The sequence below is a fragment of the Bos indicus x Bos taurus genome, chromosome 17 (assembly GCF_003369695.1).
Source record: "Bos indicus x Bos taurus breed Angus x Brahman F1 hybrid chromosome 17, Bos_hybrid_MaternalHap_v2.0, whole genome shotgun sequence".
NCBI classification, from domain to species: Eukaryota; Metazoa; Chordata; class Mammalia; order Artiodactyla; family Bovidae; genus Bos; species Bos indicus x Bos taurus.
This window is the reverse complement of record NC_040092.1, coordinates 812,455-823,800: the sequence shown is the minus strand read 5'-3', so window position 1 is coordinate 823,800 and position 11,346 is coordinate 812,455. Positions and strand designations below refer to the sequence as shown.

Below are 11,346 nucleotides of genomic sequence, written 5' to 3'. Positions count from 1 at the left end.
TCTGACCCCAGGCACGGTGGCCGCCCAGAAGAACAGAGGGCCCCAGGGCTCCCGGGCGGTAGCGCTCCGAGGGCCGCAGAAATCAGGGGGTTTCCTGGGCCTAAGGGGGAGGCAGGCCAGAGGGGAGGGGAGTGAGGGTGCTGAGCCTGGGGGGCCGGGAAGGAAGTGCAGTCTGTGATGCTTCGGGGACCCGGCCCCAGCGCGGCCCCTTTCCGAAGCCCCCAGGCTGTTTCTACTCGCAGCCTCAACCAAGCCCTGGTCCCGAAGCTGCCCTTCTCCCCGCAGGTCCCGGAGGCAGCTCCCGCTGGATGGCAGCGCCAGCATCTCTGAGAGCCGCGGGGGGCCCAGCGCCCCAGGGGGCACCCTAGGCCTCCCACAGCTGCCACTCAGCGCGCCCTCCCGCCTGCAGGCCCCGCGCCATGGGCGGCTGCTTCTCCAAGCCCAAGCCAGGTACCTCTTCCCTTCTCGCCTCCCTCTGTCCCTCCCCCTCTGCCTCCGAAGTAGGTCAGACCCGGAGGCCGCCGAATGCTAACGCTGTGGGCAGGGGGGGCGGCTGGAGCCCTCTTTATCTGGGGCTCTGGGTGCTGGCGGTGGGAACAATGGCGGTGCCTTTCTCAGGGAGGGGAGGGGAGGCTTCCTCCTGCTGCTGGGGGCATGCGCGGGGGTGGGGTTTGTCCCCCTCAGGGCTGAGGAAGGGGGCCCTGGGGAGACCCCGGCCACCATGTGACCCATGGCGTTCGAGCAATCTCTCTGAGCCTCACCCACATCCCCCCAAAAAATAAGCCTGAGCTCTCAAGGCCACTCAGAGGTGGAGCGGGCAGGTCCGGCCCTGCCGTCTCTTCTGACCACTGTGTGACCTCGGGCTGCCTCCTAGGCCTCTCTGGACACACTCCCCATTGGCGGAGGACATCCCCACCCTGCCTGGCCCAAGCACTTCCGCCCCCTGCCCGCTCGCCCAGCTGCCCTTACCTGATAGCCGGCAGCTCCACGACCTGGAAGCCCGCGAGCCTTTTCTCCTCTCCCTGGGCCTGAGGAGGAACCTGGGGGCAAGGGGGTGCCAGGCCAGGCAGAGGGACCCCTGCATCTGGCCCCCTGCTCCCAAGCTGTGGAAACCCAGCCCTCGGGCAAAAGATGTAACTGTCTTGACCGTGACTCCCACCCGTCGGCAGTGGGCCCCAGGGTGCTGGCTGGCCCTGGAGCAGCCTCCTGTAGGGCTGCTGGGCTGGCTGGATGCCCTGGCACAGGGGCCCTCCTGCCGCTCTCAGAGCCCCGACCCCAGGACCCCCGGGACAGGGGCAGGTCACTCTTACCACACCAGGGGCAGTGCTGTTGAGCTCAAATCCGGTGCCTGCTCCAGACTGTGTGGCCTCGGGCAGGCGACGTCGCCTCTCTGAGCCTGTGTTCTCACCATGAGACAGGCCTCATAACTGTGCCCCCGCGCCCACTGCTGCACTTGGCACAGGGCCCGGCACCCGGGAGACCCTCGCAGGATGCTACTCTTTCCTCTCTGGGGGGCTGGGCTCCCTGTGGGCTGTGGCGGGGGGGGCAGGAACTCAGGGCCCCGGGGCCCACTCGGAGCAGGTCTGGGGTTTCAGCGCATGGGAATGAGAGCCTTCCAGCCAGGAGAGTTCTCTGGGGGTCCCCAGCCCACAGGGAGACCCAAAGGAGCACAGAGGCTTGGGCAAAGTCCTCCCTGTCCACCTCCAGGGCCCCTGTGGCTCAGAGCACATCACAGCACACCCCGGGCTCCAGGAGCCCCGTGTTTCTCGGGAAGTGCTCCTAGCCTGTCCTTTCTAAACTCAGAACTTGGGAGAAGTGCAGGTTTCTTGGCATCTGGTCGCCTGCCTGTGTCCTTGCTGTTGGCACACTGGGCCTCATTGCTTTGCCCGGGCTTTCTCTGGCTGCAGCCAGCATCCGCCCTTCGTTGCGGTGTGCGGGCTTCTCAGCGTGGCGGCTTCTCGTTGCAGAGCACAGGCTCTCGGCGGGAGGGCTTCAGTAGTTTGGGTTCACAGGCTCGGCAGCTGTGGTGCGGGGCTCAGTTGCTCCACAGCATGTGGAGTCTTCCCAGACCAGGGATCAAACCCATAATCCCCGGCATCGGCAGGCAGATTCTTACCCACTGTACCACCAGGGAAGCCCCTGGTCACCTTCCTTTCATTAGGGCACGACTGCTACTTAAAGGCTTTCCCTCTTTGCCGTGGCCACCAGGAGGCTCAAAGCTGAGCAAATAAACACTGCCAAGCAGCTTCACCTATTGGGCATCTGCTCTGAGTTGCATGGATTATTTCCTTCAGCTGCACTGCCCCCAAGGGGGTGAGCTCTGCTCTTCCCATTTTACAGTGAGGGCGTCTGCTGACAGGGGCTAAGGGTCCCGCGTGGCTCCTGCCGCAGCGCCCTCCCTAGGCTGCATCATGGAGCGTCTTCTGTTGGAGGACACAGGATGAAGGCAGCTGGGCTTGGCTGTTCTCTGGGCCCCTGCCAGGCTGCTCCTGTGAGCTCTGGTCTGCAGCTCACGTAACTGGTGTCAGCTGAGTCCACGGTATTTTTCTTTTTAATTCTTCTGAAAACATTCTATCGCTGTTACATCGAGTGTGGAAAATGAAGGCAAAAGCCCAGCCCACCCAGAGGCCCCCACCTGATGCAACAGCTTCGGTGTGATGTGTGGGCGGGCCCTTCCTGCCCCTGGACTCAGGGAACTGCGTTCAGCCCTGCCTGCACCTTGGCTGGGGCGGGCGGGGGGCGCTGGATGGAGGGATGAGGGGCTGGGCAGGGCTGGGGGCTTAGGGCAGCGTGGGGGCGGGCAGCCAGTGCAGGTGACCCCCGGGCTGTGTCTAGGAGGACCAGCAGGGCTGAGCTGTGCCAGGAATGCACAAGGGCCCAGGCCAAGGGGACCGCCGCCTGGGCTAAGGCCCCGAGGAGCCACCTGGGCTCTTTGTTTCTGGAGGTCAGGTCTGGGGGGAGGGGCCTGCGGGCTCAGGGGCCCAGGGTTGGGGCAGGGGGCACCCATGCTGTGCCAGGGCTCAGCGCCCTGTGCTTAGCCCTGCTCCCTGCAGCCGCGGGCCAGGAGGCTGGATTATCGCTGCTGAAAATTCTGTTTATTGTTCCCTTCTAATTAGAAAAATACCCGAGGCTCATAGTGGGGAATTTGGAAAATGTGGAGAAGTATAAAGAAAGTGATAATCTCGCTAAGTGCCTGCCCAAGTCGGCCCCACGAGAGGGGGGTACGCCTGTGTCCTCCGCACACACAGCCTGGGTGGGGTCCACCCTCAAGGCCCCCTGCACTCAGCACCTGGCAAATAATGAGGGGTTCTCCAGCTGGCCAGAGCAGCTATCTCCAGTTGAAATTACATAGCATATACACTTTTTTCTTTTAATTTTGAAAAAGTTTCAAACCTCTGCAGACCTCCGTTACCCAGATTCACTCAGGGACCGTGACCCGGGCTGTGTCCTCAGGCCGCCCCCATCCTCCATGGTGGCCGCGCCCTTGGGGTCAGCAGGGTTCCAGCCCCAAATTCTCACCCGCACGTGGGTTCCTGGAGAAGGGGCCGCATCTGGGGCGAATGCGCGCTGCTGGTGCCCCTGGCTCATTTTGTTAGTGAGGAAAAAAATGCATGAGACATCACGTTGAGCTTGCCCAGGGCCCCCCCAGTACCTCCGCTCTGCCCACCACTGGAGGGGTAGGTGAGGGGTGGGCTGGGCTGGAGGCTCACACGCACCCCGCCTGCCCACAGTGGAGCTCAAGATCGAGGTGGTGCTGCCCGAGAAGGACCGGGGCAAGGAGGAGCTGTCCACCGGCAGCAGGGGCAGCCCCCGGGCCTACCAGGGCAACGGCGCCGCCCGCCACTTCCACGCGGACGAGCGCCTTCCCACCGCCCACCCCTACCCCGGCGCCCAGGACTGCGTGGAGGCCGCTGTCTGCCACGTCAAGGACCTGGAGAATGGCCAGTGGGTGCTGGGCCTGGGAGGGCGTGGGAGGCGGGGGTGGGGCACTGCCTCGGAGGCTGCTGCTGGTCTGGGGCTGGGGGCTGCTCCCTAGCCTCTGAGGGCAGCCGCCCCCGCAGGATGCGGGAGGTGGAGCTGGGCTGGGGCAAGGTGCTGCTGGTGAAGGACAACGGGGAGCTTCACGCCCTGGGCCACAAGTGTCCGCATTACGGCGCGCCCCTGGTGAAAGGTGAGGTGTGGGTGCCCACGGGGGCCCCATCTGCTGGTGGGGGGCTCCGGGGCCGTGGGCACGGGACCGGGGTGCCCTTGGAGCCCGGCCTCTGTGGTGGCCCAGCCCTGCCCCCTCCAGGAGTGCTGTCCCGTGGCCGGGTCCGCTGCCCCTGGCACGGCGCCTGCTTCAACGTCAGCACCGGGGACCTGGAGGACTTCCCAGGCCTGGACAGTCTGCACAAGTTCCAGGTGGGGCCTGGCGTGCAGTGGGGTGAGCCGGGGAGGGGGGCAGGGGCCGGAGCACCCCAAAGCCCGGGCCTGAGCTCCACAGCCCTTGTAGGTGAAGATCGAGAAAGAGAAGGTGTACATCCGGGCCAGCAAGCAGGTGAGGGTGTGGGAGCTGGGGGACTCAGGCAGAGAGAAAGGCCACGGGAGGGCCTCTGGGTCCCTGGGGTGGGAGGGAGCCTGGCAGGCCGGCCAAGGGCTTCCCCGGTGGGGAAGAGGCACCACTGGGGCAGGAGAGCCTGGCCCGCTGGGTGGGCACAGGGGGGATGGCGGTGACCCCCGCTCCCAGCTGCCCCCAGCTTGCCGGCCGCCCCCAGGCCTTGCAGCTGCAGCGAAGGACCAAGGTGATGGCCACGTGCATCTCGCCAAGCGCCGGCTACAGCGGCAGCACCAACGTGCTGATCGTGGGCGCAGGTTGGTGGTCGGTCCTCTGGGGCAGGGTGGGTTGGGGACGGGGCTCCTGACACCTGTCCCCCGCCGTCCCCTCCGCTCAGGGGCAGCCGGTCTGGTGTGCGCGGAGACGCTGAGGCAGGAGGGCTTCTCAGACCGGATCGTGCTGTGCACGCTGGACCGCCACCTTCCCTACGACCGGCCCAAGCTCAGCAAGGTGGGCGGGGCGCGAATGGGGCTGGGCGGGGCGTGAATGACGCTGGGCGGGGCCAGACCCTCGCCCCTCTGCCCACAGTTAGGGCCCCTGGGACCCTGCTCGCTGCCCCCCGGGGGTCCGGTCGGCTGCCCTCTCCGCTTGTGCCAGGCCCGTCTGTGGTGCCCAGGAGGTCTGGTCGGCAGAGTTCCGCCCTGGAGCCTCTGTGTGGCCCGGGCTGCCCCGCACGCACGAGGCCTCGGTTCTCAGTTGCCAAGGGGACGGTGGCCGCCTGGCCCCGTCTCAAGCCGGCGTCCCCGGCAGTCTCTGGACGCACAGCCGGAGCAGCTGGCCCTGAGGCCCAAGGAGTTCTTCCGAGCCCACGGCATCGAGGTGCTCACCGAGGCCCAGGTGCGGACGAGGCGGAGGAGCAGGCTTGGGAGGGCTTCCTGGGCGCCGTGGAGGGCGGGCGTGAGGCCCCTGGAGGTGTGGGTGTGTTCTGCACCCCTCTGCCCAGGGGCCCAGGCACCCAGGGATGCCCCAGGCCTGAGGCGATCATAGTACACACAGGGCCGGCCCCAGGGTAGCGGGGTGGGGCCAGGGGCTTCAGGAGGGCTTTGAGGAGGAGGTGGGGCTGAAGCGTGAGAGGGCCACTCTGGTGCCGGGAGGAAGGTTCAGCGGGTGGTGGAGCTGCCCAGAGGGCCTGGCGGGCACGGGGCACGGTGGAGGACCTGGAGGCCACGCTCTACCCCGCGGGGGTCTCAGGTGGTCACGGTGGACGTCAGGAACAAGAAGGCTGTGTTCAAGGATGGCTTCAAGCTGGAGTACAGCAAGCTACTGCTGGCACCTGGGAGCAGGTGGGAGGGACCCCGCGCCCCCCGCCAGGCAGGGGGAGGACTCGGGGCGGGGGCTGAGGGGGAGCTGGGAGCCGCCCCTCTCCCCAATTCTGGCCCGTCTCAGCCCCAAGACCCTAAGCTGCAAAGGCAAAGACGTGGAGAACGTGTTCACCATCCGGACACCGGAGGACGCCAACCGCGTGGTGAGGCTGGCCCGGGGCCGCAACGCCGTGGTCGTGGGGGCCGGCTTCCTGGGTGAGCAGCCGGGGGAGCCCGGGGCGGCGCTGGCAGGGGCGGTGCAGGGTGCCAGCCCGCCGCACCGGCCCCGCCCCGCCCCGCCCCAGGGATGGAGGTGGCCGCCTACCTGACTGAGAAGGCCCACTCGGTGTCCGTGGTGGAGGTGGAGGAGACACCCTTCAGGAGGTTCCTGGGGGAGCGCGTCGGCCACACCCTCATGAAGGTGAGCCCCGGGGGACCCACCGCGCCGGCCCCGCCTACCCTGTACCTCCCGTTCAGCTCTCACCCCTGCGCCCCCCGCCCCACCCCCACTGGCAGATGTTTGAGAACAACCGCGTCAAGTTCTACATGCAGACTGAGGTGTCGGAGCTGCGGGCCCAGGAGGGCAAGGTGGGCCCTCCTCCACTGCCCCCATCCCGGCCCCTCTGCCCCTCTCCTGTGCCCTGGAGCTGCTCACCCGCCCCGCCACTCTCCGCAGCTGAAGGAGGTCGTGCTGAAGAGCAGCAAGGTGGTGCGGGCCGACGTCTGCGTGGTGGGCATCGGTGAGTAGGGGGCAGGCGGCCACAGGGAGCAGGGTCACCCCCTCTTGCTCGACACTGACCTTGGGCCAGTCCCTTCCCCTTGCCCAGCCTGTCTGACCATGCCCACCGGTCAGGGCTCTTGGGGAGTTGGTGCTTGGCCTGGGCTGGCACAGGGCATGCTTCTGGTGACCCCTGCCCAGTAACCGCGTGGACACAGGTGAGGCTCTAGCTGGCCCCTGCTCCAGCTGAGGTGCCAGTTGGGGGAGGAAGTAACACGGGCTGGGGGAAGGTGTGGATGCCCACCCCCACCAGGGGCTTCATGGAGACCTTCTCGGAGGTGGTACCTGAGGCCTGATGGGAGACACCAGGGTCTCTGGGGGTCCACGCAGAGGGGACGGGCTGTGAAGGCGTGGACACGGTGGCCCTGTCCCGCCAGGCGCGGTGCCTGCCACGGGCTTCCTGAGGCAGAGCGGCATCAGTCTGGACTCCCGCGGCTTCATCCCCGTCAACAAGGTGGGGCCGCTGGGGCAGGTGGGCAAGCTGCTGGTGGGATGGCGGAGGACCCGCGTGGGGTGCCTGTCCCACCCATGAGCCCCGCACTCCCCCCACAGATGATGCAGACCAACATCCCCGGCGTGTTTGCAGCTGGCGACGCTGTTACCTTCCCTCTGGCCTGGAGGAACAACCGCAAAGTGAACATTCCCCACTGGCAGATGGCTCACGCCCAGGGTACCGCCAGCCCGGAGGCAGCAGGGGGCGGGAGGCCGTCCCCAGGTCCCAGCCTCTCCCCAGGCCTGCCCCTCAGTTGCTGCCCTTGGGTCCTGCTCCTGGGGTCTGCCATTCAAGGCTCTGCAGTGGCCTGTCCAGCCAGCCTCACACAGGCGACAGAGCTGGCTCGCTGCCACCTCCTTCTCTAGACCCCTCCAGCATCCTCTGGGCACCCAGTCCCGCCGCCACAGTGTCCCGCCCACTGCCCCTGCCCCAGCCTCTCCTTTCCCGTTGTCCTCAAACATTACGTTCCTCAGAAGTCCTCGCCAACCCGTGCAGTCACCTGGGGGGACGGTTAGTAGGACCCAGTCCAGCTCCCCACTGCATCCCCTCTGGGCCACCCGACAGACTCTGTGAACCTGGCTGCCGCCTGCAGGCCCCTGGGAGGTGGCCGTCTGGGCCTGGAAACCCACCTCCCCCTCCCCTTGGGCGGTCACTGCACACACATGGTCCAGGCCCCTCAGCTGCAGGTACAGCCAGTTAGCTTCTCAGAGGCCAGACGTCCTGCACCCTCATCCGTTCCTTTCACCCTCATGTCATCTGAGCCTGAAGCCCCTCTCCTGGTGCCAACCTCTGTTCAGGTCCAAGGTCTGCGGTTGGTGCTAGGTTTGAAGGAACACAAACTGCTCATATCAGTTCAGTTCAGTCACTCAGTCATGTCCAACTCTTTGCGACCCCATGGACTGCAGCACACCAGGCCTCCCTGTCCATCACCAACTCCTGGAGCTTGCTCAAACTCATGTCCATCAAGTCGGTGATGCCATCCAACCATCTCATCTTCTGTCATCCCCTTCTCCTCCCGCCTTCAATCTTTCCCATCATCAGGGTCTTTTCAAATGAGTCAGTTCTTCCCACCTGGTGGCCAAAGTGTTGGAGCTTCAGCTTTAACATCAGTCCTTCCCATGAATATTCAGGACTGATTTCCTTTTGGATGGACTGGTTGGATCTCCTTGCAGTCCAAGGGACTCTCAAGAGTCTTCTCCAGCTCCACAGTTCCAAGCTTTTGAACTGCTCATATAATTAACATTTAACCGGGAGGGTCCAGGGGACGGTCACAGACATCCAGCTGCAGACGGGACCCCTCAGTCAAACAGGGGAGCCACGCCCCCTTTCTGTCTCAGGCCCTGAATCAGCCTGTCGTCCTTGCTTCCCTGGACACTGGTGCCCCATTGTCCTGCCTCCCTCCTCAGACCTGACCTGTCTGGTGAGGTGTCTGAGTCACACCTGATGTGGTGACCCCAGGAAGCCGGCCCCTTCCGGACCCAGTCCAGGCACTGGACGTCAATGGCCAGCTTTGGGCCCCGCGTGACCTCTGCACCCATCACTGGCAAGCAGGGGTGGGCACTCACCGTCCCTGCCCCACATATCAGGGGTCCCCGGAGAGCGAGGGGGAGCGGGCAAGCAGTAGAGGGGTGGCAAGGCCTCGGGGCGGAGCGCTCACGACCGCGGAACCCACAGGGCGCGTGGCGGCCCAGAACATGCTGGCGCAGGAGGCGGAGATCAGCACGGTGCCGTTCCTGTGGACCGCCATGTTCGGCAAGAGCCTGCGCTACGCAGGTACCAAGGGGCCTCGGCGAGGGCAGGGCCCAGGTGTGGCGGAGTGCGGGGGCGGGGCTAGAGCGTCCGGGGGCGGGACTAGGAGCATCCGGGGGCGGGACTAGGAGCATCCAGGGGCGGGGCCATGAGCATCCAGGGGCGGGGCCATGAGCATCCAGGGCCGGGGCCATGAGCATCAGGGGGTGGTGCTAGGAACATCTAGGGGCGGGGTGAGGAGTATCCTGGGGCGGGGCCAGGAGCAACCTAGGGGCGGGGCTAGGCGCGCACCGGGGGCGGGGCTAGGAGCATCCCGGGGGCGGGACCACGGCGGCTGCAGGTGGAAGCCAGGAGCTCGCTGGCGGCGGGACCAGGACCCCCCTTACAGGTCTGCCGGGGGCATCGTGGGAAGGGCGCTGCACGCGGACCTGGTGAAGCCACGTCCCCTCCGCCCGTCCTGCAGGTTACGGAGAAGGCTTCGACGACGTCATTATCCAAGGGGATCTGGACGAGCTCAAGTTCGTGGCTTTTTACACCAAGTGAGAGCCACGGGGGTGCGGGGGGCACTTGGCCGGGAGAAGCGCTCCTCCAAGGGGGGCTAGCTAGGCGGGGGACCGGCCAGGAGAGGGGCACAGAGGTGGGGCACAGCCGCCCCGCGGGAGGCGGACACTTAATCTGAGGTCAGCTCTTGGAGATGGGGGTTGACGGCCTACTTTTACACCGAGGACAGTGACACAGGTAGAGGGCGGGGTCCCAGGACAGGTGTCGGCCTTCAACCCCACTGGGCAGGAGCCTCACGGGGTCCCACGGGACCAGAAGCTGTGCTGGGCCAAGGGGGTGCCAGGTGGTCAGAGCATTCCCTTGGTTCCGAGTGGGAGCCTCCCTGGGCCCAGCTGCATCCGGGTCTCCAAGGACAGGGGCTGCTGCTGGCAGTCCTTAGGCTCGGCCACCTCTCCCTGCAGGGGCGACGAGGTGATCTCTGTGGCCAGCATGAACTACGATCCTATCGTGTCTAAGGTGGCTGAGGTTCTGGCCTCCGGCCGCACCATCCGGAAGCGGGAAGTGGAGTGAGCGTGGGTGCTGGAGGCCCCGGGGAGGGAGCAGATGTCCCGGAGGCCTTGGTTCAAGCTGCCCCCACAGCCTCCCGGGGCTCTCCCTGTCCCCCCATCAACCAGCTTGAAGCTCCCAGGGCTACGGTGTCACGTGGGACAAGGGTTGTGGTTTGGGAGCGGGCTGCTTGTTTGTGCTTTTGTGGGTAGAAGGGAAGAAGGCCGTGTCCAGGGCGGGGCCAGTGCTGCAGGGAAGGGTCAAGACCCACTGCCAGGGCAGTCACAGGGCCCTGGACACCCCACTGCCTAGAACACAGCCATGGAAAAATGTGATTCGCATTGCTCCTGGGGAGGCCCTGGCAGAGTCCTGGGGTGGTTGTTTGGGGTCTGAGGGACACCAGGCAGCAGCCATTACTCCTGTAACTTCATCCTAGCATGGCACCACTGGGACTCATCCTGTGGGCTCAGCTGACCTGCAGAGACCCCCCACACCCCAGGCCCACCCTGCTGCCCAGGGCCGAGGAAAGCTTGGAGGCCACGGGATAGGGGGGCTCACGCTGGAAACGGGGAACCAAGGGAGGGGGCAGGAATGACACGCTTTTCCCTGGCCTTCTCTGTCTCTCCCTCTTGCCTTCGAGAAGGCTGTTTGTGCTGCACAGCAAGTACGTGCGCCCTCTCCTTCCTCTGAGCCTTTCCCACCTCAGCCCGGAGCCTGCGCCTGGTGGTCTCCCCCTCTGCCCAAGGGCACTGCCCCACCGGGCACCAGGGCCGCACACAGCTTCCTGCTGCCTTCAGGGGCCCGCTGCTCCTGGTGCCCAGGGGGAGCCTGCTGCCCTCTGCCCTCACACCTCCTCTCGTTCCTACAGGACCGGTGACATGTCCTGGCTCACAGGGAAAGGCTCCTGAGTTTGCACAAGGCACGGGCTCGCTGGGGCGCCAGGGTCAGAGGCTGAGCCCCAGGGGGCAAGTGCCAAACTACAGTTCCCAGGACCCCCCGGGCAGACCCTAAGCGCCCTCAGTGCTTGCGTTCGGCTGCCTGGCTCACCCCCCCACACCCCACCCCGCTACTCCGCCCCAGAGAGGCCTCGGTGGCCTCCAGGAAATGCTCACCACCCAAGGCCTCCGGTGCTGAGGACTGCTGGCAATGGTTGCGGGGGGGCGGGCTTGCCTCTTCCTCTACTTACTGGGACTGGTCCCCTGTGGTACCCTGCAACGTACTAGACATTATCTTAACATTAAAACGCACACGTTTGCAGATCTGTGTGACTTCCACTATACCTGGGCAAACTCTCACGAGGGAGAAAGCAGATCACGGGGGACACAGGCACGACCAGAGACCACCGAAGTGTCACACTGAGGAAGTTTGGTCTGGGAGCGCCCCG

General features: G+C 65.8%; 1 protein-coding gene across 9 annotated transcripts; it reads left to right on the top strand.

Moving 5' to 3' along the window:
• The first annotated feature begins 285 nt into the window (after positions 1–285).
• AIFM3 (apoptosis inducing factor, mitochondria associated 3) lies at positions 286–11,221 on the top strand. Of its 9 annotated transcripts, XM_027566070.1 has the most exons (19): positions 332–450; positions 3,732–3,945; positions 4,062–4,171; positions 4,292–4,401; positions 4,493–4,537; positions 4,755–4,851; positions 4,932–5,044; positions 5,345–5,431; positions 5,786–5,877; positions 5,981–6,111; positions 6,201–6,316; positions 6,412–6,483; positions 6,572–6,635; positions 7,051–7,127; positions 7,226–7,343; positions 8,841–8,939; positions 9,379–9,454; positions 9,878–9,982; positions 10,831–11,221. In XM_027566070.1, the coding sequence occupies exons 1-19, from the start codon at positions 420–422 to the stop codon at positions 10,868–10,870; spliced, it is 1,797 nt and encodes a 598-aa protein (XP_027421871.1). In that variant the 5' UTR covers positions 332–419; the 3' UTR covers positions 10,871–11,221. The 9 variants fall into 9 exon arrangements, 6 of the variants coding, with proteins under 6 accessions (XP_027421868.1, XP_027421871.1, XP_027421869.1 ...); XM_027566067.1 differs by having other exon boundaries at positions 286–450; positions 4,062–4,401; XR_003515130.1 differs by having other exon boundaries at positions 4,062–4,401; positions 8,841–8,955.
• Positions 11,222–11,346: the final 125 nt, after the last annotated feature.

What these genes read in the sequence shown, in the direction of transcription:
- AIFM3 (XM_027566067.1), top strand. Translation starts at nt 420, where the DNA reads ATGGGCGGCTGCTTCTCCAAGCCCAAGCCAG. An exon ending in ACATCCGGGCCAGCAAGCAG is followed by an intron (nt 4,538 to 4,754) that starts GTGAGGGTGTGG and finishes GGCCGCCCCCAG; the next exon opens with GCCTTGCAGCTGCAGCGAAG. An exon ending in TTCGTGGCTTTTTACACCAA is followed by an intron (nt 9,455 to 9,877) that starts GTGAGAGCCACG and finishes CTCTCCCTGCAG; the next exon opens with GGGCGACGAGGTGATCTCTG.